The sequence below is a fragment of the Mixophyes fleayi genome, chromosome 4 (genome assembly GCF_038048845.1).
Source record: "Mixophyes fleayi isolate aMixFle1 chromosome 4, aMixFle1.hap1, whole genome shotgun sequence".
Classification (NCBI taxonomy): Eukaryota; Metazoa; Chordata; class Amphibia; order Anura; family Limnodynastidae; genus Mixophyes; species Mixophyes fleayi.
Window position 1 is genome coordinate 62,051,807 of NC_134405.1, and position 27,603 is coordinate 62,079,409.

General features: G+C 40.4%; 1 protein-coding gene across 2 annotated transcripts in view; it reads left to right on the plus strand.

The window, feature by feature from the left end:
- Nucleotides 1-520: 520 nt before the first annotated feature.
- The window catches only part of AEBP1 (AE binding protein 1), a 36,528-nt gene continuing 9,445 nt past the window's right edge, over nt 521-27,603 (plus strand). The window contains exons 1-14 of one of the 2 annotated variants that reach the window (XM_075207236.1): nt 521-867; nt 2,573-2,892; nt 5,519-6,223; nt 12,233-12,298; nt 16,664-16,729; nt 17,709-17,795; nt 19,698-19,772; nt 21,028-21,105; nt 23,053-23,121; nt 24,933-24,998; nt 25,369-25,478; nt 26,148-26,287; nt 26,379-26,463; nt 27,144-27,288. In XM_075207236.1, the coding sequence (XP_075063337.1) occupies nt 2,610-2,892; nt 5,519-6,223; nt 12,233-12,298; nt 16,664-16,729; nt 17,709-17,795; nt 19,698-19,772; nt 21,028-21,105; nt 23,053-23,121; nt 24,933-24,998; nt 25,369-25,478; nt 26,148-26,287; nt 26,379-26,463; nt 27,144-27,288 (1,975 nt within the window). In that variant the 5' untranslated portion in view covers nt 521-867; nt 2,573-2,609. The remainder of the gene's footprint in view (nt 868-2,572; nt 2,893-5,518; nt 6,224-12,232; nt 12,299-16,663; nt 16,730-17,708; nt 17,796-19,697; nt 19,773-21,027; nt 21,106-23,052; nt 23,122-24,932; nt 24,999-25,368; nt 25,479-26,147; nt 26,288-26,378; nt 26,464-27,143; nt 27,289-27,603) is intronic. The other variant, XM_075207237.1, reaches the window with a different exon arrangement.

A 27,603-nucleotide genomic window follows, 5' to 3' on the forward strand; every position in this document is an offset into this window, starting at 1 on the left:
GCTGTATTTACCATATAGGCAAGCTGGGCAGTAATGTCGATTAGCTGACCCATACTATAAGTGCCCTGCAATACAGTGCACATCTGTACTGTGTCACATGCCACTTATTAGATGCTGCTGCCCCCTCTCTGATACCCCAGACCAGAGGCAGACAAGTCCTAGCAGGCACTGTTGATCTTCTATAAACAGCTGGAGGGCCACAGGTTGACTACAGCTGTATTGACATAAAAGAGTGCATCTTCCCATCAGTTCTGATTGGGTTGTTGTGGGGGGTGGGTAAAAAAAGATTTTTGTTTTTTTATAGTATGTTACGGTACTATAACACAACGTTCTAAGAATATAATTTAATAATCCTAATCACAGTGTGAAGCCAAATAAATACACTGAAAGTGATTACACCACATAAGACCCACATTTTCCAGCCTATGTCTCCTTCTCCCTCCCTCTGTTTCAAAAAACATTGATTTGTGGTGCTGGGAGGGTTAAGGATTTTAGAGGGGGAGCAGGGTGGAGAGGGGCTGGATTCAATTTCCTTTCTGCAGATGTCAGGTACAGACTGAGAGGGTCAGCAGGAGAGGGGTAATAACGACGCTAGGAATTACAATAAAAGTACAATCTCTGGACGTTTATTTCATATCCTTACCAGTAAACTCAACTATATCTCGTGGTCATTGAAGTTCAGTTGTCCTGGATGATCTCTGTGTTCCTCTCCCACCTCATCATCTCATTACTGTGACCCGACACACTGAAAACCCTGGTGAAGAGGACCAGAAGACACCTCCCGACTTTTTACTGGTACATGTGGGACTACTGACCAGTGGGCATTCCCTATTACACAGCCCGAGGGATCAAGTGACCCCATAAGAGGTAGGTGGAGCATACAGTCCTGCAGGTAACCCTACTGAAGTACTGCCTGTGTGTATGTATTCACTGCATGTGGATAAAACATATGTATATACATTATTAAGCAGAGTACAGAGTATAGCTATTTTGGAGTACATAAACTGAAGATGGCAGTTCACACCAATAAGTACCTGGCTTTAATGGTGTGTTCAGAATGAGTACACTTAATTGGAAGAATACAGATATTATTATTATTATTATTATTATTATTATTATTATTATTATTATTATTATTATTTATTTGTTATATTGTGCCACTTGGTATTGAGAGATTTTACTCTGTTTTGTAATATATAACATAAACAGTGATATGGATACGGTAATGTCCTAACATTTTTGCTTAGGTTTATTCATCAGGCTTTGTGATAGTTATTCCTTACTAGACTTGTGGATTTTGATTTATATTTCATAGTAAAATTAATATAATCTATTTATTGAGAGCTGCCTAAATAAAGATTATTATTACTACACAAAGTGTTTTTAGGTAACGTTGGAATTTATTTTTAATAGTGGCATTTTGTTTTACTGTCTATGTAAAATAACTAAGCTTACTTTGATCTGAAGAGGAAAACAGGCAAGCTTCTGTTCACTTTTTGAAATACAACACATATAGAAGCCATGCTCCCTACACACAATTGCCTGTGGGGTTCTATGACTGCGTAAATAAATCCTATACCTGGATATAGGATATGTTCATCTTAAAATGGGCATTAGGTAAGTGAGCTAAAAATCTGCTGAACCTTACTGGCGCCTAATATAAAACAGCTATTTTGAACACTAACACATACACATATCTACATGGGGAAACATTTGCCTATGCAAACCAGACTTCCTGTCAGTAAACCTAGAGAAGAACATATCACACCCTAAAATGTCTGACAGCAGGGACAAGATTCTATGTATATATATATATATATATATATATATATATATATATATATCTGTATATATCATATGGTGGCTAAGTGGTTAGCACTTCTGCCTCACAGCGCTGGGGTCATGAGTTCAATTCCTGACCATGGCCTTATCTGTGTGGAGCTTGTATGTTCTCCCCGTGTTTGCGTGGGTTTCCTCCGGGTGCTCCGGTTTCTCCCACACTCCAAAAACATACTGGTAGGTTAATTGGCTGCTATCAAAATTGGCCCTAGTCTGTGTGTCTGTCTGTCTGTGTATGTATGTTAGGAAATTTAGAGTGTAAGCTCCAATGGGGCAGGGACTGATGTGAATGAGTTCTCTGTACAGCACTGCCGAATCAGTGGCGCTATATAAATAAATGGTGATGATGATGATCCATCTATCCATATGTATGTATATATGTATGTAATAATAGTGCTTTACTCCCCCTGTGTGGAATGTGCCTTGTAGCGATCACATTCTATATGTTATTGCAACTATAATGGGGGGGGTGGGGGGGAGTGGTTTGCATTGCTAACTACGATGCTATTTGTGTGGAGTTTATATAGTCTGTTCTCACAATGGTCACATGGTTTACTCTGAATACTCTGCTTTCTTCATGCGGTCCAAAGACACACTGCAAAGTTAATTGTGTGTTTGTGTGCCTGTTGTAAAGAAATTTAAATTGTTCCCTCATTGCACAGTTCTACTGAATATGTTGGTGCTATATAAATCTATATATAGTTTAAATGAGCCCTTCTGTCCCAATTTTTAGATTTCTTTCCCCTTATCTCTGGCTTCCCCTGATGTGAATGATGTGGAGTGGTGGAACATCTTTGGTCGTACTCTCTCTGCTCCTGCCCCTGCTGCCCCCCACAGGCCGGGCACAGAACATTCTTACGGACGATGAGATTGAAGAGTTCCTGGAAGGATTTCTCAAGGAGTTGGTCCCAGAGGAAGATGAAGATGAAAGGGGGGAACCAAGGAGGGAGGAAGATGACGGCGGAGTAGTAATCAGTAGGACTGGAGGGTATGAGGAGCAAGAAGAGACCCAAGTAGGGAAAAAGAAAAAAGCATCTAAAGGCGAGAGTGGAGGTGAGTGCCATGTGTGGGTAAAAGCTGCATGGGATATTGCTGGAGGAAGTGGGGGCTGATAGGGGGACAAGGTCCTAGTTTCAGATAATCTTCGGTTGGGGATAACAGATTAATTTATTTAAAGGCCAAACTGCATTTGGCCCGTAAATAAACAACTTAGCAAAAAAAATTAATAAAATGAACATAGAACTGTTTCTACATTGCCCCTGGGAAGTGTTCCATAATTCCCTATATGGCCCAGTATCATCTTATTCTACTGTGTTACAGTTTATCAATTATTAAGCTTTGTATTGCATCTATGTGTTATTCAGTCCCTTGTATGTGCTGTTGTATACTCCCTATGATACTGTGTACACTCTTTAGAATCCTATTTGAATATAATGTTATGGGAAAGCTCCAAATAGGAATGCACATAAGTGCAAGATAAACTACATGTTCTTATCTTTCACACATATGCAATCCATCCTATAAATAAAGATATTTGAGATCATTTCTACTCTTTAGCTGCTTATCTCTAACCACTATACTATGACTCCCTGCTTCATGTGAACCTAAAGAAAATGTGTTTCATTTGAACACAGGTTTTATCACATACCTTCAGTTATGACAAGTTCCTGGTGCTGTTACATACATACATGATAAAAGTTACAAGATCTCTTTAAATATGGCAACATATATTTTATCTGTAGTTTTCCTGTAGCCTATCCCCCTATGGCACATAGTCCAGCAGGCTGGGAGTGTGTATGTTTCCCTGTGTGATCACGTAAGCATTCCTGGGCCCTTACTTGTCTTCCGGGTGATGTGACACAGCCTGACATTAATTATGTGCAAGAGGAATCACAGAACTTCAATCTTTAGACACACAGGTTTTTCTTTTTAGCATGGTCTAAGCTATACCTCATTGTGTACAAGATATATGAAGCTATAACTATGCTTTGTTCTGCTAAGTGGAGAATCCGTACAGAAAGCCAATAACATGCTGCACCCATGTCCATTTTGTTTTATGACAAAAAAACTTAGTTATTGCTACATCCACCCTGTTCTGAGCGGCTGCAGCTCACATGGGGCAAAGACGTCCCTTTGTCAGTGGCCTTTTTGTTCTAAATGTTTTGTTATATCAGATTCACTTTTACTTCTGTTTTCTGCCACCCGGTCTCTCTCCGTGCATGGCAGCAAATCATTTGCCAGAAGTATTTGAGGTTCAAAAATTATAAATAACCTGGAATGGGACAGGCACAGATGTGTCTTACACAGGAAATTGAGAAGCCTATGTAGATGTCATGTAGGGAAGAGGACCATCTTCTCAAAAGGATTTGGTTGGACCTCCTTCTGCCATATCCCATTTTTAATAAATGAACCCCAATTTGTGTGCCTGATACCTAGTTAAGAGCAAAGCAAAAAATAGGAGTATGTTTGCTCCTGGACAAACCATGTTACATTGTAAGGGGTGCATATTAATGTATTTTTGTGCGCGCAAGGAATATACTTGCTGCTTTTTCACGTAGGGGCCTGATTTATCAAGGAATGTAAACGGCGATTTTGTGCGTGCAATCGGTAAAATCAATCTGTGCATGACCAGAGCCGGCTGATACGCCACAGAAAGCAGCCACGTTCAATTTATCTTGAAGCGCAAAGGACACTTACTACAGCCTACGATTTCAGGGAGAGAATGGGCGGGGAGGGGGCGTTTGCCCATAGTCAATGTACAGTAAGTAGGTGCCCAAGCTCTTGGCATCTCAAAAGTACTTGTTTTTCAACCATATCTCTTGCTCCAGCTGCAGGACAAGTCTAAGGGCCAGATTTACTAAGCTGCGGGTTTGTTGGGGATGTTGCCTATAGCGACCAATCAGATTCTAGCTGTCATTTTGTAAAAAGTACCAAATAAATGAAAGCTAGAATCTGATTGGTTGCTATAGGCAACATCCCCACTTTTTCAAACCCGCAGCTTAGTAAATCTAGCACTAAGTGCTGCTTACTAGTGGTGACGGCTGTGTATGCATGTTATAACAGCTGTATGCAATCAATAGCAACTGTAGACATTTATTTTATGTACAGTAGATGTTAATAACATCCTAATAAATGTATTTTTTTTCTGTGCATTCTTTTAAAAATGTATATTTCACATAGGTATAGGACATATCCTACAGTGTCTTGTGTATTATGGGAGCAGACCTACACCCAAATTCAACAGTGCACGTATCTTCAGGTCCTTGTTGAACTCGTGCATGAGCAGACCCGAATTACGTTTGTTCTGAAACAAGGGCTCATTGCGCTCGGTATGCGTGCTTAGATGAATCAGGCCCATTATAGCTTTATTTTTATACTGAAACTTAAAGTTGATCTAGGACATGCCCCATCCAAACTATTAACCTGTCCCCACATTTTAAACTTACCTCCCCCTCTAATGCAACAAGGTGCAAATTTTTTTTTTTTGCCTTGCTCCTTACTCCACATCAGGTCCTGGGTAGGTAATATTTGACAGTGAATTTATGTGCAATTTTCCCTCTCACAAATACGTAGAAAATAATTCTTGTGTGTATAGAGGGCCGTGCACTGTGGCTCTGAGAATTATGATCACTGTGCATAATGATTCCAGATTTTGATGATATTCCTTTTCCACCCGCAGAATCAGCTGGGAATGTTAAAGAAAAACCCAAGAAAGACAAAAAGGAGAAAGCACCTAAACCCACTAAAAAACCAAAAGAAAAGGCACCCAAAAAGGAAAAGCCTCCTAAACCAACCAAGAAACCCAAGGAAAAGAAGCCAAAAGCAACCAAGAAACCCAAAGAAAAGCCACCAAAAGCCACCAAAAAACCAGCAGGGAAGAAACAAGACCGACGTCCAGAGTTAGAAGAAGAAGTGGACAGGTACGAGAAAACCAAAGAGGAAGAGAGGTACACGAGACCCAAAATTCATGAAGATGAAGACCATTATAGAACACCACAGATTACAGAGGGGGAAGAAAGATATAGGAGGCCCAATATTCCTGAAGAAGATGAGGATAGTTATAGGAAACCCCAAGTCACAGAGGGAGAAGAAGAGGAGGAAAGATACCGCAGACCAGTAATTACAGAGGAAGAAGAAGAGGAGAGATACAGAAGACCCCACATCCCAGAGGATTATGATGAAGAGCGTTACGTAAAACCAGAAATTACAAAAGAGGATGACAGGTATAGAAAACCACCAGTGATTAAAGAAGTTGAGGACAGGTATAGGACACCTGAGGAGGAAAAGTACAGAAGACCCCACATCATAGAGGAAGATGACCGGTACGGAAGGCCACCATTGACTGACACAAAGTCACAAGCTGGAGAAGATAAATGGGGTGAGGGTAAGTCTACAAACAATGGGAAGACATGGATGCATATGAAAATGTATATCATTAAGGAAAGTTCTAACAAAACAGGGCAGATATAGTCTCTACCTTAAAGGATCGCTAAAGCTACAAATTAAAATTTCATATATGAACCATGAAGGTAAAATACTTTGTTTTGTGTTAACCTGACATTCCCTGCAGACCTAGTAAAATATAAAGGTACAATTAAAATGATCAAAATTGTATGGGACAAGTATATGGCTATTGTGAGGGACAAAGACTAAACCCCCTACCTTCATTTAATATTTTATAAAAAAAGAGTAAAATAAAATTTTGCATAGAAATAAATAGGGACAAACATATGAAAAATAGACAGACACAGTAGCAAGTTTGGAGTACCCTGCCTGGAAAAGTGTGTTGTTACTATATCTCTCTATGATTTATAGCACACTAACTTTCTGATATTCTAGACACAATTTGCTAATAGTAGAGGTGAGTGAAATTTCTAAAACTGTTCCACAGAATATTGGCTTGCCAAATGTTTCACATTTCACCAGCAGAATGTGCGGAAATCCCCTTATTATTTTTATTCCACTCGGAGTTCCCAGTCTTACAAAAAAAAAACAAAGCTTTAAACAACCCCCCAAAAATATGCAACTGACCTGCACACTATTAATAATAAAAATTAATTGATCGAAGTTGGAGGTCACTGGGATTCTCCTTCACCTCCAGCCATTTACAAGTGTTTTCTCAATTCTTGCCTTAAATCAGTTTTACAATTTCAGCCTCATCTTACTGGGAGCTGTAATGATGATGTCACTGACCAAGTGTGTGGGATGGACATCAGCAGTAATATGCGGACACTCAGCAGCTTGCAGTGAGCAACTTCTGACTCATTTTCCTACTAACCAGAGCTGGGCTTACATGTAAGGGAAATTCAATACAGTTTCAGGGGACAAACACTGTATTTTTATAAAGAGGTTTTCAAATGCATGATTTTGGAACAGTGTGAAAAAACGTGCTGTAGTGAGTTTGCAGAAGATACTCTTTTGCAGTCAAAGAGTTGTTTAACACAACAAGTACAGTTGAGCCACAAAATATTACATCAATAAACATAGAAAATATGCATATACACAAATACATAAAGAGATAATAGTGTCTATAGTGTTTACTACGAGCTGCTGCGGCTCGCTTGTACTCTCTGCCCCTCGTCCCGGCCGCTGTCATGACGACCGGGACGTCATTTCTGCCTCTACCCGGCCATTACCAGGGCAACGGTCGGGATACTTCTCCAGTCTCTGACGCGTCTAGACAGGTAACAACACAGCCGGGTGCGTGTGTATGTAATTTATGTTATTTAGCGCTGCGACCTGGCAAGCTGCTACTCGGGCGGATGCGCGGTTTACACCTGTCACAGCTGGGACTCATTGTCTGTTTATGGAGCTTGCTCCTGATTGGCCACTATTAGTATTTAAGGCAGGGAGGGCTTAGCCTCCCTGCCGGTTATAGCATTCAGTTCCCTGGCTGCTGACCTGCTGTTGTACTGAGTTCCTGTACTTTTGGATTGACCCTTCAGTGTATGACCCTTGGCTTGTTAATTGGATTGTGATTCTCTGCTGGTGACCCTGACTTCTATCCTGTCTTTCTGCCGGACCTGACCCTGTTGCCTGGACCTCACTTCGCTGCCTGCTGGTGCCCTTTGACCTTGGCTTGTTCCTGACTACGTTTATCTCCTGCTGCCATTCCCTTGTCATGCTACGGTTTAAACCATAAGCTTGTACTATGCAGAGCATAAGACCTGGGGGCATCCGAGTACCTGTGAGCACATCAAGCTCTTGGGGAAAGGCGGCTGCTACAAGCTTATGACTATAACCAGTAATCGTGACAAATAGTACCTCTTTCTCCCGTTATTCCTCTCCAACACTACACAGTCATTTTTTTGTTCTCTGCTAGTTCTCTCTTTTCTCTCCTAGCTCAATTAACTCCCTTCTTCTAATCTTTCTGTTCAGTACTTATTTGTTTTCTAATTTAATTATATTTCTTCTTCCCCCAGTACAGTAATCAGAATCAAATTTCACACCCTAGTTCTCTCTTTTATCTTACAAAATCTCTCTTTTTCTCCTCCAAGCTCTCTCTTTTTCTCCTCCAAACTTTCTTTTCTTCCCCAGGTGTTTATTTTTCTTCAGTTTTTTTTCTCCCTTAATTATATATCTCCCCCCCCCCCCCCCGCGTTCTTGCCCCCCCCCCCCACACAATTTTTTTTTCTTCGAACATTCTTATTCCATCCCTGATGCTCTGTCCCCTGCCCTCTCTTTCAACCCAGAACTTCTTATGTTAACCCCTAAAGCTCTCCTTTTCTACCCTTCCACTGGAAGCCCCCATTACTGGCCCTCTTTCTCCCATATGTTGCCCGCTTTCTGCCATTATTACACAGCGCGGGCTCTTCCTCCTCCTCAGTACCTCTTTTGCTCCACAGTAAACTACTGCCAGGGTAGACCACAGGGTACTGTGCTTCATATATACCATCTAAATATAAGTAACATATATATTTTCGTTAAAAGTGTGAGGAAGGTGATATGACTTAAAGTGTGGGTTGTTATGGGTAGTCATGTGACCCGGGATAAAGCCCAGAAACCCAGCATAAGAGTGATGAGGCCTGGGGGCATATTAAATATAAACACCAATGATTAACAGCGCTATGGAGAGTTTGAAAATTATACAAAGGACTAAATTAAAACAGGGGATAGTCTCCAACAAACATAGCCTATATATCTGGTTTTACTGAATGGATTATAGATGGCAGATTTTATTTAAAAACAATTTGTCATGAGATAAACACTTAATAAAAAAGACAATACATTTATTAATTTGCTTAATTGTTTAACAAGTCTAAACACAGACATAGCACATACATATTCATAAAACATAACAAATATCCAAGTGCATCGCTCATCAGATAGAGCTCTCAGCAAATGATACCAGCAGAATGAAATCGTTTTTAGGTTCCAAACATGTCACTGGTCAATAGTGACCCAAACCAGGGATCTTCAATGTTTCAGTCCTATCACTGATAGGAGTCCTGCCGTTATCTAAGTTGTAGTGTTGGAATCACATTGCGTGTCTGGTGACCACCATAAATCTTTATACCAAAGGTTGTATTTTTGTAATCCAATTTGCAATATATTTAGCAGTAGAAAAAAACACAGTTTGCTCACAGAACCCTGCTGGAGTAGAAGCTCTTAGTAATTGAATCTGTGAAGCGTTTCGTCCATTAATACAGACTTTTTCAAAGTAGTGATTTTTATTGAAAAACATAAGTTGGATTACAAAAATACAAACCAAAATTTTGGGTTTTTGCCGGTAATTTGGCTTTTCGATAAATATGACCCTTAGTCACAAGGATTTGTTACTTTTGGTATGTTCTTCAGTGATATAAATGTTCTTATAGGAGACAAGATAGACATTGCTCAGAGTAACCTGTAGACCTTGGCCTTTTAAACTGACATTAAAATATACCTGTGCCATGTACATTAATTATTTATTAGAATAAAGTTTATAAATTAACTAGGAACTGGTGATGTCGATGAGGTATGATGTGCTCTCTGTCAGTAGGGAATGACCATGCCTTCCTATAAATAGTGGTTCAACCCACCAAGTGGCTGACTCCACTCTGCATAGACCATATATGTTGTCTGCTCCACAAAGTATATCTATTCTGATAATGGCGAGGAAAAACTACAATTATTTTAGGGAAACCAACTGTTCAGAACAAATATTTTGACATAGATGTCGCTTATAAAGCAAATAATATCCCAGCATACTTACCATACTTACCATACTTACCATAAAAACATGACGCACCAGCGTGCTATAACTTTGAGAACAAGACTTTGTTTTCCCCATGTCACCCAGTTGGTATTTCACTAGCCTGGCCGGTAAAATGGGCCTCTGTGCCAATGTTATTTTTAAAGCATAAACATAACAGAGATGGTGAGGCTGGTATTTTGTTCCAGCCATTACTGACATATCATCATCATAATCATTTATTTATATAGCGCCAACATATTCCGTAGCGCTTTACAATTGGGGACAAACACAGTAAACTAATAAACAAACTGGGTAAAACAGACAAAGAGGTGAGAAGGCCTTGCTCGCAAGCTTACAATCTATGGGACAATGGGAGTTTGATACATGAGGTTAAGTCTACATTTTGCATTTCGGTCCAGCCAGACTGCAAAGTAAAAGTGACTCATAAGCTAAATGATCCTGTCACACAACAATGTTGGTCATGGGGTAGTTGTCTTGTGTGAAATTGTGTAACGGGTGGTAATAGGGTAATGTAGTGAGGTTAAGAGGGTGGTTGAGGAATATTATAAGCTTGTCTGAAGAGGTGGGTTTTCACCTTGAAAGTTTGTAGACAAGAGAAGAGTCTTATTGTGCGAGGGAGAGAATTCCATAGAGTGGGTGCAGCCCGAAAAAAGTCCTGTAACCAGGAATGGGAGGATGTAATGAGGGTATTTATGTGACATTTCCATATGATGAAATGCAACGTGGCTCATGTCTCAGTGATATCACTAGTTCCTAGTGACTTGATAGGTTGCCTCCACAGTGTGGAAGTGACGGGGACATTTTAATAGGGAAGTGTTCAGCGGTGGTACCCGTTATACCGATGATAGTTATTCCGACAACTAATATAGCGACAAAAGAATTCAGAACAGTATGAGTCCGACATGAATCAACCCGGCAACTGTACAATCTAATCTAAGGGGTAGGGTTAGGGTTAGGGTTACAGTTAGGGTTAGGGTTAGGCGCCAGGACCTGGCATATTAGGGTTAGGGTTACGGTTAGGGTTAGGGTTACAGTTAGGGTTAGGGTTAGGCGCCAGGACCTGGCATATTAGGGTTAGGGTTAGGGTTAGGTGCCAGGACCTGGCATATTAGGGTTAGGGTTACAGTTAGGGTTAGGGTTAGGCGCCAGGACCTGGCATATTAGGGTTAGGGTTAGGGTTAGGTGCCAGGACCTGGCATATTAGGGTTAGGGTTAGGTGCCAGGACCTGGCATATTAGGGTTAGGGTTACAGTTAGGGTTAGGGTTAGGCGCCAGGACCTGGCATATTAGGGTTAGGGTTAGGGTTAGGTGCCAGGACCTGGCATATTAGGGTTAGGGTTACAGTTAGGGTTAGGGTTAGGGTTAGGGTTAGGGTTACAGTTAGGGTTACAGTTAGGGTTAGGTGCCAGGACCTGGCATTGCCGTTTTAAATATGGAGATCCCAATGTCGCTATATTATGTGATGTATTTAGTATATTCGGAATTGATAGCAGGCAGGTCGGAGATCTTGGGTGTCTGTTTTATAGTAAGTCTACATTTGATTCATGTCGGGCTCATACTACTGAATTCTTTTGTCGCTATATTAGTTGTCGGAATAACTATCATCGGAATATCAGACCCCTCCCGTGTGCAGTATATCTATAGCTGGCCGCATGAGTCAATGTTATCTTTACAGCAATGTTTTCCTTTCCATTAGCACAATGTGGTTTGTTAAGTGCAGGAGCAGTTTGTGGCCCTAATAACAAACAGTCATAGTGGCAGAGAGTAAATCAGGTAGCAGCCCTGTCATAATCTACCTCTCATATGTTACCTATAAATCAGGACGTCAGTCAGACTGTCCAATCACACAGCGGGGATTTAGACTCAGAACACAATGTTTCTTGCAGCGGAGGTTTAGCTGGAAGAAGAAATAGAGGGGCCAGGATTAAACGGTAGAGAGCAGACAGGAAATGTGGTGAACCCAAGAGACCAAAACAACACAGTATTGTGGAGAATGTCTGTATGAAGTGCATGTATCTTGGCATTAGATTAGTGTTCTGAAAGACTTGGGAAAACTCTTTGAGAGCTTTCATAGGGCATATACAACCTAAAAAAATAATAATATAAAATGCAGACATTATTTAAATTCCAAGCACAGTAATAGCAGAGAAGAAGTGAAGATGTCATACTAAGGTGTCTTATCACTTTGTATTACAGAAGGGTATGTCGAGCCGCTTCCTGAACCTGAGGAACCTGATAGAGAGGAACGGATACCTAAGCGTGGTGAGTGTCATATTCTCCTCTGTCCTACGTTCATAAAGCTGCTTTATATATACCAAAAACTGTTCCCTATACGTACAGTATATACATCTAGATGCAATGGGAATTTTATACAAATATAGTGTTTTTTTCTCTGCTACACTGAGAATATTGTATATACTGGGCTACACCCTGTTTCGCTTGTGCCTTGTCCAAGTAAAGGGATGATGAGTGTGTTTATATTATAACTCAATGCATTAAAGGGGATATTACACCTTCAGTTAATTTTAACATATTGTCTTGTATATGTCGTGCTGCGACTTTCACTAAATACATTGCACTTTCTAGCTTTATTTTGTGTTTTCAGCCTATATGATCAGACAATAATGCTGTTATTTGCCCTGAGTTACAACACATATCTCCTGTGCTCATATATATTTATTTCCACAGAGCAGTTCTGTGTTGAACCCCAGGGGCAATGAAAACAATTGTGCCTGATAATATAATGATATGACTGAAACTGAGGCTAGAAATGAAAATAAATGCATTTAGAAAAGGATTTAGTAACAATTGTTTGAGGGCATTTACAAAGCAATAGATTAAATCTGAAGGTGGAAGACTCCTTCAACCCATGTGACTATATAATCTGCTGTTACATGTGCAGCAGTGTAAAGCATGGGTCAGACTTGCCTACTCTCCTGGGAGACTCTAGAATTTCAATGAGTTCTTGGCATCCTCCCAGCTCCCTCCTGATCTCTGAAGTGGATGGGGCAGTGATGAAGCAATTAGTTTTTTTTATTACCCTGATTAATTATCTCCGAGCAACATTCTTTTCCATTCCTCTGTCCCCTGCTGCAAGTTCTCTTTTCAAACCAGTTCTATGTCAACCCCAAAACTCTCCTTTCCTACCTTCCGCTGGCAGCCCTGATCCTCCCATCCCTGGCCCTCTTTCTCCCATTCCTTGGCCCTCTTCCTCTCACTCTCTGGCCCTCTTCCTCTCACTCTCTGGCCCTCTTCCTTTCACTCTCTAGCCCTCTTTCTCTCACTCCCTGGCCCACTTCCTCCCATTCCTTGGCGCTCTTCCTCTCACTCTCTGGCCCTCTTCCTCTCACTCTCTAGCTCTCTTCCTCTGCCCTCTTTCTCCCACTCTCTTGCCCTCTTCCTCTCACTCTCTTGCCTCTTCCTCTTACTCTCTGGCCCTCTTCCTCTCACTTCCTGGACCTCTTCCTCCCACTCCTTGGCCCTCTTCCTCTCACTTCCTTGGCCTTCTTCCTCTCACTCTCTGGCTCTCTTCCTCCCATTCCTTGGCCCTCTTTCTTCCACTCTCTTGCCCTTTTCCTCTCACTTTCTGGCCCTCTTCCTCTCACTCTCTGGCCCTCTTCCTCCCACTCCTTGCCCCTCTTTCTCCCACTCTCTGGCCCTCTTCCTCTCACTCCCTGGCCCTCTTCCTCCCACTCCTTTGCCCTTTTTCTCCCACTCCCTGACCCTCTTCCTACCACTCATTGGCCCTCTTCCTCTCACTCCCTGTCCTTCTTCCTCCCACTTCTTGGCCCTCTTCCTCCCACCCTCTGGACCTTTACCTCCCACTCCCTGACCCTCTTCCTCCCACCTCCTGGCCCTCTTCTTCCCTCTCCCTAGCATTCTTCTTCCCACTCCCTGGCCCTCTTCCTCCCACTCCTTGGCCCTCTTTCTCCCACTCCCTGGCCCTCTTCCTCCCACTCCTTGGCCCTCTTCCTCACACTCCTTGGCCCTCTTCCTCCCACTCCCTGGCCCTCTTCCTCCTATCCCTGGCCCTTTTCCTTCCACTCCTCCATACTAATGAACAGCCAGTTCTTCCTCATCCTCAGCACCTCTTTGACTCCATAGGAAAGAGCTGCCAGGGTAGCCCCAAGGATACTGTGCTTATATATACTAGAGATGCTCAGGCTCAGTTCCCCGAGAACCAAACACACTCGAGCTTAGCAGATCCGAGTACTGAGCTGAGCCTGCTCGGTACTTTCACGCGCCCTCGGAATTGAAACTGAGGAAAAACTTCATTGTTATGTCGTCAGATCTTGCAAGCTTTGGATTCCATAAGTACCGCCCTCCACGGCGATCCAGCGCCATTTCACAGAGGGACACAGAAGGTGTAGCATAGTTCTTGCCAATCATAGGTAGAAAAGAAATCGGAGGGGTAGCAGTGTTCTTCGAAGTCTCCAGTGACATTCAGGAGAGCTCCATTGCTAATTCTCATTGATGAAATAGATATAATAGGCCTGGCAGGCTTGGTCTTCTAAATCTGCAGTCACATTGTATGGTTTTATATAGGTAAAGCACAAAACAGCTCCATTGCTCCATTGCTAATTGCACCACTTTTCTTTACTGATACTGCTGTGTGGCAATGTTTCCTAGATGTGCTAGGAACTGCCGTGTGTTTGAGTCATTGCTCTGACGCTTAGTTTCCAGCCAGGTCGCTGCAGTCTTTGTTTGAAAGTGTATGAAAATAATATTGTGACCTGTGAGGTGGTCAAAATTGACTGCAATTGACTTGAAATTAGTGTTATTGAGGTAGGGGGAAAAAAAACAAAAATGTGTGATTTTAGCAAAAAAAAAATAGGGATTTTAGAAAAAAATCGGATCCAAAACCAGAACACGCAAGGGCGGTTTTGCCAAAACCATAAGCAAAACACGAAGTTAATCCAGATCCAAAACCAGAACACGGGGGTCAGTGAACATCTCTAATATATACCATATAAATATAAGGAATATATATTAGTTGCATGTATGTGAGGACATTCAATTAAGGCTATGATATGAGAGTTGTTCTTAAAACTTAATTGTAAAAGAAGGTATATGTGTGAGGAAGGTGATAAAGTATGGGTTGATGCATATCAGTAGTAGCAGCATCACGCCCCAACACTGGGATCTCCTGGAGGGGATATATAAAAGGTAAGTAAGTGTGGTCAGACTGATATATGAATAAGCCATTAACATGCCTCTACTTTTTGTACAGTCCTTTGTTTTGTTGTTCTGCCGCCACTCTGCAATTTGGTGGTTGACAAAGAACATAGTAATCAGATACGAACTTACACTATTGCTGTGCGTAGCAAGCTGATTATGCAAACTGTCCTCATAGGTGTGTTGCCCTCACTGGGCCTCATTTATAAAGTGCAAAACATCTGTAATGCAGCGTAGTGCTAAATCCTCTTCAGTGGTGTCTGGATTCCGGACAAACCACGTGGGTTTTTGGAGCAAGGGGACAGCATTTGCAGAGCTACAGAAGTTTGTGGTGGCCGATCGGAAGAGTTTGGGGGAGTAAGGGCATTTGTTGTAAAGTATAATGGTGCACATAACTTAGGTAGAGTAGTGCTAAAACAAGATTTAATATCATGAAGAAAGATTCTTGAAAGTGTAGAGGGCTGGAGAGTGCATGTTGCTATGCAGAGGAAGGCACGGCCATTTCTACTCTCAACAAACTCAAAGCTAGTCGTCTTTGGGTCTCGTCCTTTTTGTTTGTAATGGGGTGCATTTTGCTCCCTCCCGTTACATATTAATGGAGAAGTACACTTCTACACTTCTAGCTGTGCTTTGCCCAATGTAAAAGAATCTTCAAACATACAAAATTGCTATATCATCATCTATTTATAAAGCGCTACTAATGCCGCAGCTCTGTAAAGAGAACTCACTCAAATCAGTCCCTGCCCCATAGGAGCTTGCAATCTAAATTCCCTAACATACACACACAGAGATAGCAGCCAATTAACCTACTAGTATGTCTTTGGAATGTGGGAGGAAACCCATGCAAACACGGGGAGAACATACAAACTCTACACAGATAAAGCCATGGTTGGGAATCGAACTCATGACCCCAGCGCTGTGAGGCAGGAGTGCTAACCACTAAGCCACCGTGCCACATGTAATAAAGACCATCACAATGTCCTTTTACATCATGTTTTACTTAATATAAATATATATATATATATATATATATATATATATATATATATTAAGGAGAATATTTGGATTTACTGCTAACTCTACGGCATCATTAGACATAAGTATATGCATATGTACAACTGATATAGAAAATACTGCTATGTTTTCAGTTGGACATATTTTTAGATGTGTGCAGCTCAATAACGTTAGTAATTAATTTTTGCATCATAATTCTTACACATGTGTTTGGGATTCTAAATAGGGCCCCTAGTGAACATTGTAAATAAGGTCTATGGTCTGCTTTGCGTTTCACCTTAATGTTATTTCATAAATGTGAAGGAATGTCGGTCTCTGATATATTGAACCAACATAATAGGTTGTTTTTTTCTTAAAACACATCTAACCCTACAAATGATTTCTCCTCTATCTATCTTACTCACCACATGGACTTACTGACTCTACTCTTCCCACCAGGTGTGGACGAGGAGCCCCCAACTGAAGATTACAATGAGCATCTGGAGAGAGAGGATTATGATGACTGTATGAGAACGGTTCATTTATTCTACATTGTTCTCTCTCGCTCTTCCCTATTTTTAATTTGGTCTTTCTTGAACTCTTTCCTTCCATCGTGGCCAACTATTAGAGAATAACTCGTATTGCAGACTTATCCATTCACTTTGACCACTGACTGTGCGGATAACTTGTACAATACATTGGAATTTTTTTTAAAAACTGGTGGGAAAAACAAAACAAATTGTGGATTATGCTAATTATGTAGTCACTAACTGTTCATAATCCAGGAAAAGCGCTAAGTTTGGAAGAGTTGTAATAGGATATTTTTTCAGGTCAGGTCATGTTGGGAGGTGTAGTGTCCTATGTCTGTATAGTATGTAATAGAATTGTATTATGATCATATCCAGTGATCAGGTCATGTTGGAGGTGTAGTGTCCTATGTCTATATAGTGTGTAATAGAATTGTATGATGATCATGTACAGTGGTCAGATCATGTTGGAGGTGTAGTGTCCTATGTCTATATAGTGTGTAATAGAATTGTATGATGATCATGTACAGTAGTCAGATCATGTTGGGAGGTGTAGTGTCCTATGTCTGTATAGTGTGTATTAGAATTGTATTATGATCATGTACAGTGGTCAGATCATGTTGGAGGTGTAGTGTCCTATGTCTGTATAGTGTGTAATAGAATTGTATTATGATCATGTACAGTGGTCAGGTCATGTTGGAGGTCTAGTGTCCTATGTCTGTATAGAGTGTAACAGTGTTCAGATCATGTTTGGTTTTGTTACTGCCTAAGCCCACACATAACACACACAAATCTACACAACAGTAAAACTTACTTAGAAATGCTGCCAAGTATGTAATTATCTAGTTTTGCGTCTGTTGAGTCACCCTTTCATTTTTCTTTGTTGATTTTGTATTTTCTACCCCTCTTTTTTTCCATCCGTTGTCATTGTATTCTTCATAATATAATCCTTCATTTGTTTTCTTATTCCTATGCAGACAGCTACAGCAAGCGTGATAAGAAGCCTCCCAGTGCTCCTGAACGTACACCAGAACGTCCCGTCATATATGACAAACCAGCACCCAGTGAGAACCTTTCTATTATCTCCTCCTTTAAGCAGGCACGCTGAGAATCATATTGAGCATTCACACCAAAGAGAAGTTCATTAAGTCCTTACATACCACACGGATTAAATAAAATATACTCTGATTGCCAGTTTATTAATGATTTTTTTATATAATAAAGTGAAAAGACAATGCATTTAAATGAAACTATAGATGAACTGATAATGTTTCTGTAAGTGGGGAACTCTCATTTTAATTAGCACAAAGAATCCTATAAAATTAATATTTAAAATAAGTTATCTTTTTAACACTGTACCAGCTTTGATGGACACAGTGACTTTGTATTTAGCAGAACTTTTCAGGGACTGAGGCTTGCCAAGAAAAACATAGATTGATGTTGGATTGTTATTCCTATGTTGTGAGACTCAGACATCATCTTGAAGGACTTTGTGGAATGTTTAAAAAACACAGGAGAACAGACTAAATATCTCATGCTCTTCACTTGCGTCAGCTTGAGTGATGAGAATATATCTCAGTCATGAGTGGGAGGTTCCCTCTATATCTCTGATTCTGGTTTTCACTTATGAAATGTATGCTCCATGTTCTATTACCAAATTAATCCCCCCCTCCCTGCCAGGTCATAAAGAAGGGATTACGTCCCATAAATTATGACGGGAGCTGGTTTGTTCCAAATTGAGTGTGTTACCAGAAATTTTGTGGTCAAATTCATGAACATTACGATTGTAAAAGTAAAAACCACAGGAAAAAAAACTAATGTTTTTGTTCAAAGTGGAATTCTGAAATGTTTTACGAATATTGCTTTGAGCACTAGTACTTATAATTTATCTTAAAAAGTAAGTGTGGCTAAATATTCAGCAGAATAATTGTGTTCTTTTTAAAGAAATAAATAAAACTTTAGAAGAAAGATGCTTTTAATGAAGGTGTTAAAAACAGATAAATGTCAATGTCAAATCTTTCTGCCGACAATACATGATTTAGAAAAAATATTTGCGTCCGCGTTTAAAAAAAATGGAAAAAGTGACAAAAAGGATTATGTGCATTTGTGAAATTGACTAGAGATAGATAATTATTTTAACCATTTTTTTTTTTTACAATATAAAACTCTAAAACCAGTCTTATATATTAGAGCCATTCTGGGTTCTTATTGGTAGACATCGACAGGATAATTAGCAGCTCCCAGTGGGTAAAGATCACTGAGATGATCATGTGAGTGTAAGACTCATTGATTGACAGGGGAAGATGTGGGGGAGTTTGTTGCAGATTTAATATCCTGTCTACTGTGGTTTACATACTGTACATGGTGATACACGATAACAGAGCATACTTGTTCCCTATCCAAAGTGAGTTCATTAAAAGTTATTTTGGGTATTTTTAGGCTTTCAGTTGATATCTTTATTTTAAAACAAGCCAGTCTTGGCTTACATTCACAAATAGAAATGTCACATTTGTACAGGAAGTAAAGGGAACGGTTATTTTATCTTGACACCAATTATAATTTGAACATGTAGGATTTTAGTGGCTTGGCACGCCACATAACTCCCTATGGTTATGCTCCTTCCTTTCACTCTCTAAAACAACATTCTTAAAGGGGAAGACCATACAGTTGATTAATCATAATCCCCAATTGATGATTAGGTGCTTTAAAAAATATTATCCTTAAGTTTTCCACTGGCTTCCGGTAGAAAATATGGAACACTCCCATATACAACGATAGGGCCAAATGTCCGGATCTGACAGCAGTTGGACAGTGATCACATACACCGGCCAATCAAGAATAAAGCACCATAAAGTGAAGAACAATGTCTGCATATCTTATTATCATCTGAAGAAAATAAGTAAGATAGATTTCATAGAAAACATAGTGAACAATTTCCAATTACCTCTTTGCTTTTGTCTCTTTAGAGAAGCCAATCGTTGTAACCCCTCCACCGCCTCCTGAATATCCGGATCCTAGACCAGGATTTAATTATGAGGACTGTAAGTACCATATGAGAACAGGCGTTATTCTATCATTAGTTTGAAAATGTTCTTAACAATGTTTATGATGGAATGTCTGACTATGTATAGCAGTGATGGGCAACAGGTGGCCCACCGAGCCTTCACCTGTGGCCCCCAGCTCTTTCCTGCTTTATTGTCAGATTTTTTTCTTATAGATCGTAACACTTGTTTAAAATGCCTGCTGGTAGTTTATTACAGATAAGTGTCTCTTACTTTGATTAAATGTATTTTTTAACTTATTACTGAGATTAAGAGTAAAAGGTGAGAGGGTCCCTGAAGTGATGAACATCTATATGTTCATCACTTAAAAAGTATTTCTTTAATATGTAAAAATGTCCATGTTTATTATAAAAGTTGTTTTGCGCTTTCTATGTTCTTTGCAAAATAGACATTATATTGTGAAACGAAGAGTTGGAAAAAAACAGCTAAAAAAAATGACCACACTACGTGCATTCTGTAAATGTGACTTTTTATTGTAGTGGTAAGAAAATCAAACCCACGCTTTACGCGTTAACTAAAAAAGAAGCGGTAAAGTAGGAAAAAACACTGTATTATAACATTATAGAATAGAGGAATGGAGGTGCCACAGGATGTCTAGTCTCCAGCTAGATGGAGGGGCATGTTATAAAATCCTTTACTAGGTGGTAGAGAAGCTTTAATACTTAATGCTGGATAATAGAGAGTAGCTCAGCTGACTAAAGAGAAGAATCAGAAACACAAACTCTTCTCAAAATGGTTAGAAATGACCGATCTTTTAAACCTTGATGTAGTGTAACATTTGTGGAGGAGATAAATAAATCACAATAACAAGTAAAAATAATAAATCATTTAAAGGTATGTTTTATAGTATACAGGAAGGCACTGCAACCTTTAAAGGCACTAAAGTCCTTTCATCTGTGGTCTTCAAATAATCACCTATAATTGACTACACCTGTTCCAGTGTGGTTTACACTCTCATCTGTTTTATGACATTGTTGCGTGCTTTATATTAGTAAAGACATTATAGCATTGTGTCAGGATGTGAGCCCAGGGGTGTTTTGTGGTGTATTTAGGCATGGGGAGTATACTAAGCAGAAAGTACAGAGGACTAGACTGCATAAAGCAGTGCTTGAATAGAGAGTAAAGTACAGGTCTCATGATCGTGAGAAATGCTCACACCGGACTCCTTACTAAATGGTGTCCTCCAGCAAATCAAAGCCGTTGAAATCCATGCAGCCTCTGTTTATCTGTGCAGATGACTACACAACGTTCTCCAAACCCCCGGACATAAACGAGGAAAACGAATGGACGGATGAAGAGAAATATTCATCAAGTAATAATCTTATGTATTTGTCTTTATGTATGGACAGAGGGATGTCATTATTAATAATCATACAGATATGTCAGCACTATTACAAATGTTTGCAGTGTACAGCCAGTATATCATGGGCAGTAGTAGTTCCTCCATCTCCAATTCATTCTCAGATCTGACATAAGAGAACCACTAAGTTTGCCTTATACACTTTTAGGACCCCACCGCCCTCACTGGAAATCAATATTGTAGGATAGTTTTAGACATTGAGTAGAAATCAGTGCAGTGGAAATGCAGGCGCACCATCACAATGTATAACCCAATTGCAAAGCTTCGCTGTCGACCACATTGCCAGACATGCCCAGCACCATAAACATTTTAGAAGGGGCACATTGTTACGTTAAAACAGCTTATTGGTAACCTAATGGGCCATGACGGAACTTTCCAACACTGCCAGGTTCCACCGAAGACTGTCAATCTATCTGGTCATTGGACTGGGTTGACAGAATTGTGCAGACACTACCAACTGCAGGGATCTCTGAGTCTAGGGGAACTCAGTTAATCCATTGGGCTTTCCCAAAGATATCCCATAGGCAAGCGCAGAGCGACAATACATGTGGCCGGAGTTGCTTTTCTAGACCATACTTATTGGTTGTTTATTAAGCGCTTTATTTTAAGCACGTTGCTTCAGTTTTTACAAAGGGAGGTGACAAAAGAAAAATTCCAATTTATAATTGCAGTAATACACAAACACAGTGGAGGGACAAAGATAAAAGTCCCATCTGATAAAAAAGCATTCCATGGGGGACCACAGAAACAAGAAAAAAAGGAGGTTGAGCCTAAGCTACTACTGCATCTCTATCTGTTGTATAGTAAAACATTATCCAGGTGGGGAAATTGGAATTAATTGAAGACTGACATATTTCCATACTGCCTCAACAGCTTGCATCTTGCCTTCTAGAATACAAACTAGTTTTCCATTGACCATTGTGTCATTCATATTAGATATAGTTTGTTAAACCTCCAGTTAATGGTAGTAATCTATTTTGTTGCCAATAAGATGTGAGTAATAAGTTCCCCCCCATGTTTATTAATTAGTCTAATTGGGTCGTTTAGAAGAGTTGACTGGGGAGTGAGGATAACCGGGTGTTTCAGGGCCCTACTAATAAACACTTCAATAGTTTTCCAAAACTCAGAAGTGACTGGAGTGAGGTCAAATAATGACTCACCTTAGAGGGTATTTTTGTGAGGAGGAGAGGGAACTGGCGCCATATTGAGACATTGGGGCCCATGGAGAGATGGATGCGCCGTTCTTTTCTTTTGTAAAACATGCATTTCTGTACTGCACATGTGCACTAGAACGCATACACTTGCAGTCTTGGACGCATCTTACAATTACATCTCTTTACGCTTAGAGACCAGGACTGGTAACGGAAGGGGTGGGCAAGTGTGGTAAGGGCATGTTCGTGTAATAGCGGCACATTCACAGATCATCAGCCCAGACGCTTTAAACCCATTGTCTATTGGAAACCCCACAAAGCAACTGCTGGTTGTGCTGAAGCTTCAGCTTGTTTCCATATGTACACACACGTCATATCCACAAACGTGGGCATGAAAGCTGGTTTTGCGCATCTGTCTCTTGCTCTGCCATCAGCTTAAATATCTCAACATGTAATATACATATTTTTGCAAAATGTTATTATTTTTCACCTTAGAGACTTTTATAAATGTCCATACTGTATTCTGCATTGGGTATGTCTCCATGCAGACTGTTCATAAAAAGCACCATTGGCTAGCAAATATGATTTTATTTTTGTGCTTCCAATCACCCAAACCTTGCCTTTTATAAAAAAAAAGTGATAGAAAGTACTTCAATTAGAATGGGGGTCAATTCACTAGATTCAGATGTTTTTAATTATATCTTTCTGTATTTGGCTCTATACCCCATGTTTTCTTTTCTGTACACAGAGAAACCTCAGAAGCCAACTAGCAGCAAAGAGGAACGAGAGAGGGAGGAAGAGGAGAAAAACCGCAAAGGTGAGGAGGCTGTGACTATGAGACAGATGAAATAAGAAACAGAGGTAGGCAATGTAGGGGGGGTGGTGACATTACAGAGAAGATGGGTAATGAAGTTGGTGGGAGTGAGCCAATGAGAATATGAAGAGAATGAGAGATATAGATAGATGGGAAGGAGGTAGGTGGGAGTGAGCCCATGAGAATATGAAGAGAATGAGAGATATAGATAGATGGGAAGGAGGTAGTTGGTAGTGAGCCCATGAGAATATGAAGAGAATGAGAGATATAGATTGATGGGAAGGAGGTAGGTGGGAGTGAGCCAATGAGAATATGAAGAGTACAAAAGCTATACCTAGATGGGAAGGAGGTAGTTGGTAGTGAGCCAATGAGAATATGAAGAGAATGAGAGCTATAGATAGATGGGAAGGAGGTAGGTGGGAGTGAGCCAATGAGAATATGAAGAGAATGAGAGCTATAGATAGATGGGAAGGAGGTAGGTGGGAGTGAGCCAATGAGAATATGAAGTGAATGAGAGGTATAGATAGATGGGAAGGAGGTAGGTGGGAGTGAGCCAATGAGAATATGAAGTGAATGAGAGCTTTAGATAAATGGGAAGGAGGTAGGTGGGAGCGAGCCAATGAGAATATGAAGCGAATGAGAGGTATAGATAGATGGGAAGTAGATAGGTGGGAGTGAGCCAATGTGTGAAGAGAATGAGAGATATAAATAAATGGGAAGGAGGTAGGTGGGAGTGAGCCAATGTGGATATAAAGAGAATGAGAGATATAAATAAATGGGAAGGAGGTAGGTGGGAGTAAGTCAATGAAAATATGAAGAGTAGAAGAGCTATAGATAGATGGGAAGGAGGTAGGTGGGAGTGACCCAATGAGAATATGAAGTGAATGAGAGCTATAGATAAATGGGAAGGAGGTAGGTGGGAGCGAGCCAATGAGAATATGAAGCGAATGAGAGGTATAGATAGATGGGAAGTAGATAGGTGGGAGTGAGCCAATGTGTGAAGAGAATGAGAGATATAAATAAATGGGAAGGAGGTAGGTGGGAGTGAGCCAATGTGGATATAAAGAGAATGAGAGATATAAATAAATGGGAAGGAGGTAGGTGGGAGTAAGTCAATGAAAATATGAAGAGTAGAAGAGCTATAGATAGATGGGAAGGAGGTAGGTGGGAGTGACCCAAAGAGAAGAATGAGAGATATAGATAGATGGGAAGGAAGTGGGTGGGAGTGAGCCAATGAGAATATGAAGAGTAGAAGAGCTATAGATAGATGGGAGTGAGTGAATGAGGAGAATAAGATATATAGGTAGATGGGGAGGAGGTAGGTAAAGAAGCAAGTACATAAAGCCAATACTCCAGGCTCTGGTTGTTGCTGTCAGATTGCTGGAGACAAGCAATTGCATTCGTAACCAATCTATGTTTAGAGTTTTCATATTGGGCCTTAATTTGTATTTGTTGAGAGTGGGAACTGTGGCTGTGGTGCTGGTCTTCAGGCCACATACAGAATAGAAAGCTCTATTCATTGGCGGTGCACATGAAATTATGAGTTTATGTCGCTAACTGTAATTGCAGAACCTATAAGCTTTGTAAAATAATGCAAAAAGTGATCTGCTCGCAGTAGGTCAAAGATCAAAGACATATTTATAAGGAGAGAGAGTGGAGAATGCTGCTATCCCCTAAATGTCCCCCCTGTAGGCTGCACTCCAGAGGACATAATTAAATTTGTTGGAAAGTGGTTTTATCCCTGATTGGGTGAGTGTACCCTCTGGTTGCATTGTATGAACTTATATTACCTTACAATGTATGTCCTATGGCAGAAAAAAAGAAGACATGGGACACATGGGATTCGGAGGAAGTGGAAGAGCCCCCAAAAGAGAAGAAAAGTGAGTAGATCTCGCTGTCACCTCAACCTCTTAAAATATCCTACAAATGAAGACCTGTGGATGAGAGAAAAAACATAAACGGTATGAGTTAAATTTATCAAGCTGTAGGTTTGAAAAATGGAGATGTTGCCTATAGCAACCGGATTCTAGCTATCATTTTGTATTTGGTACTAAATAAATAACTAAAATCTTATTGGTTGCTATAGGCAACATCTCCACTTTTCAAACCCGCTGGAAACTCGCAGCTTGATACATTTACCCCTATGAGGCACACAGCCATCAAATACACAGCCATCAAATACACAGCCATCAAATACACAGCCATGTGTTTTCTGGAAATTAAAGACATAAGCCCTTTCCTTTCCCATAGAGTGTCCCCCCATTGGTCTGGAGTCCCATCGGATAGACGATGATCAGCTGCTTGCCTCCTCTACGTTACGCGATGGTTTGCACGCTCAGAGAGGTCGGCTCAACATGCAGGTATGTGTATGGCGAAATCTGAAGGCAAAACAGCTGCTATTATGTCTGCTCACCCCTTATTACATCACAGAATGAATCACCTTTATTCTTAGAGAGTAAGATAACAAGATATGTTTCTTTATAACTCAATCACTTAGCCTTAACTGCAAATTAAAAGAAAAGATAAGGAATATATTTACATCTTGGTTGAAATATATAACTGTTGCGTCCATACCCACAGAAAAGCTCTAATTCAGTGATGAAAGATACGTCTCAGTACGCCTTAGAACAGTTGGCTTGTTAAGAATCCACCAGTTTGCCCCAAGTAGGTTAACTAGCTCACGCTTTACCCGAACATAAGTAAGCATATCCGTTATTGTTCCAAATATTGTCAGTAACCTGGGTGTAGGGAGAGTACAGTGGGGGTTAGCTATATTTTATTCTGTAAATCCATGTTTTTTAAGGAAATTGCATGTTGTGTGCTGTTTTCAGAAAACAATCCAACAATTAGTATAAAATGAATATATGTAAGTTAGTAAAAAGAACATGTTCAAGCAATAGAAACAGCCATTAAACTGTAGTGTCAGCCGCTTGTGTTTCTGCGACGGATCCAGAGATAATGATGTACGTAGTAAGTTACACTGAACTGCAGATCCTGACAGATAGAACTGTTCCCTGTGCCACCCCTAGGCAGGTACTAACGAAGACGATTTCTTTGATGGTGCCTGGTGTGCGGAGGATGAAAGCCAGTCACAGTGGTTAGAAGTGGACACACGAAGAACCACCTTGTTTACTGGAGTTATAACCCAAGGACGGGACTCTGTCCTGCAGTGAGTACATCCATCTCCACTATAAAAACTTACAGAATGGCATCTACGTGGACAGTTCTCTACATGTATATTATTTCCTTCTCTACGACAGTGATGACTTTGTGACCTCGTTCTATGTGGGCTTTAGTAACGACAGCCAAAACTGGGCCTTGTACAGCAATGGATACGAGGAGATGGTTAGTATATGCCTTTCTGTGTATTGCATTTTATCATAAGGATATGCCACACCTATATACGTAATAACTGAATAATAACACATATTTATCACCTGGTATAAGAAGTCATTATGATAATTATAGGCAGGCTCAACTTTTATACATGACACTAAGGGGTAAATTTTCAAGCTGAGGGTTTGAAAAAGTGGAGATGTTGCCTATAGCAACCAATCAGATTCTAATTATCATTTATTTAGTACATTCTACAAAATGACACGGGATGTTACTTATTACATAAACCACACCTGTGTGAAAATCTTTGTTCTGATAGAATTTTTAACCGTCATTATTAGTATTCATATATTTTGTGGGTAGAGTGTGGGCTAAATTATTATTCATGACAATGCAGCTTATCATTACATTAGGGACAAGTAAATCCAGTTATATTACTAGTTCATAGTAAAGTGATAAGTTGAGTATTGGTTCAGCCCACAAAACCCAGGAACCAATGACAGATTCATCACTCAGTGGTGTCATGAGTTTCAGAGGAACTGATAAGCTGCATTTTCATATACTAGTACAGCCCAAAATATGGCTGCCTCCACAGTTTAAGGAAGACCGATCTTAGGAGTAACCGATCTTATTAACTTTGTTAGTCTGGCTGTTTCGAATATTTAAACTAATTGCCTGTCTCTTTGTAGATATTCTTTAGTAATGTGGATAAGGACACACCGGTGCAGACTGATTTTCCAGAACCTGTAGTTGCCAGATTCATCCGTGTATATCCGCAGACCTGGAATGGAAGCCTTTGTATACGCTTGGAGGTGTTAGGATGTCCAGTTTCCAGTAAGAGAGCTCACCACACAATGAACATTCATGCTGCATATGTTATAAACGCAGGACAAACACATAGCACCAGAGGCAGAACTAGCGAGTTGCGGCCCCGATGCACTGAGGCGGGGAGGAGGGAACCGGGGCCTCCGACTCTCTGCATCTGCCATGCAGAGGGCCCCATTATCTCCATGGGCCCCAGTGCACGGCACCTGCTGCATCAATGGTAGTTCTGCCAATACATAGCACATATGTGATGGAATGTAAGCCAAGTTGAAAAACTTGCTTAAGAGTATAAGAACTTAGTCAGTCAGTAAGTTATAAGAGTAA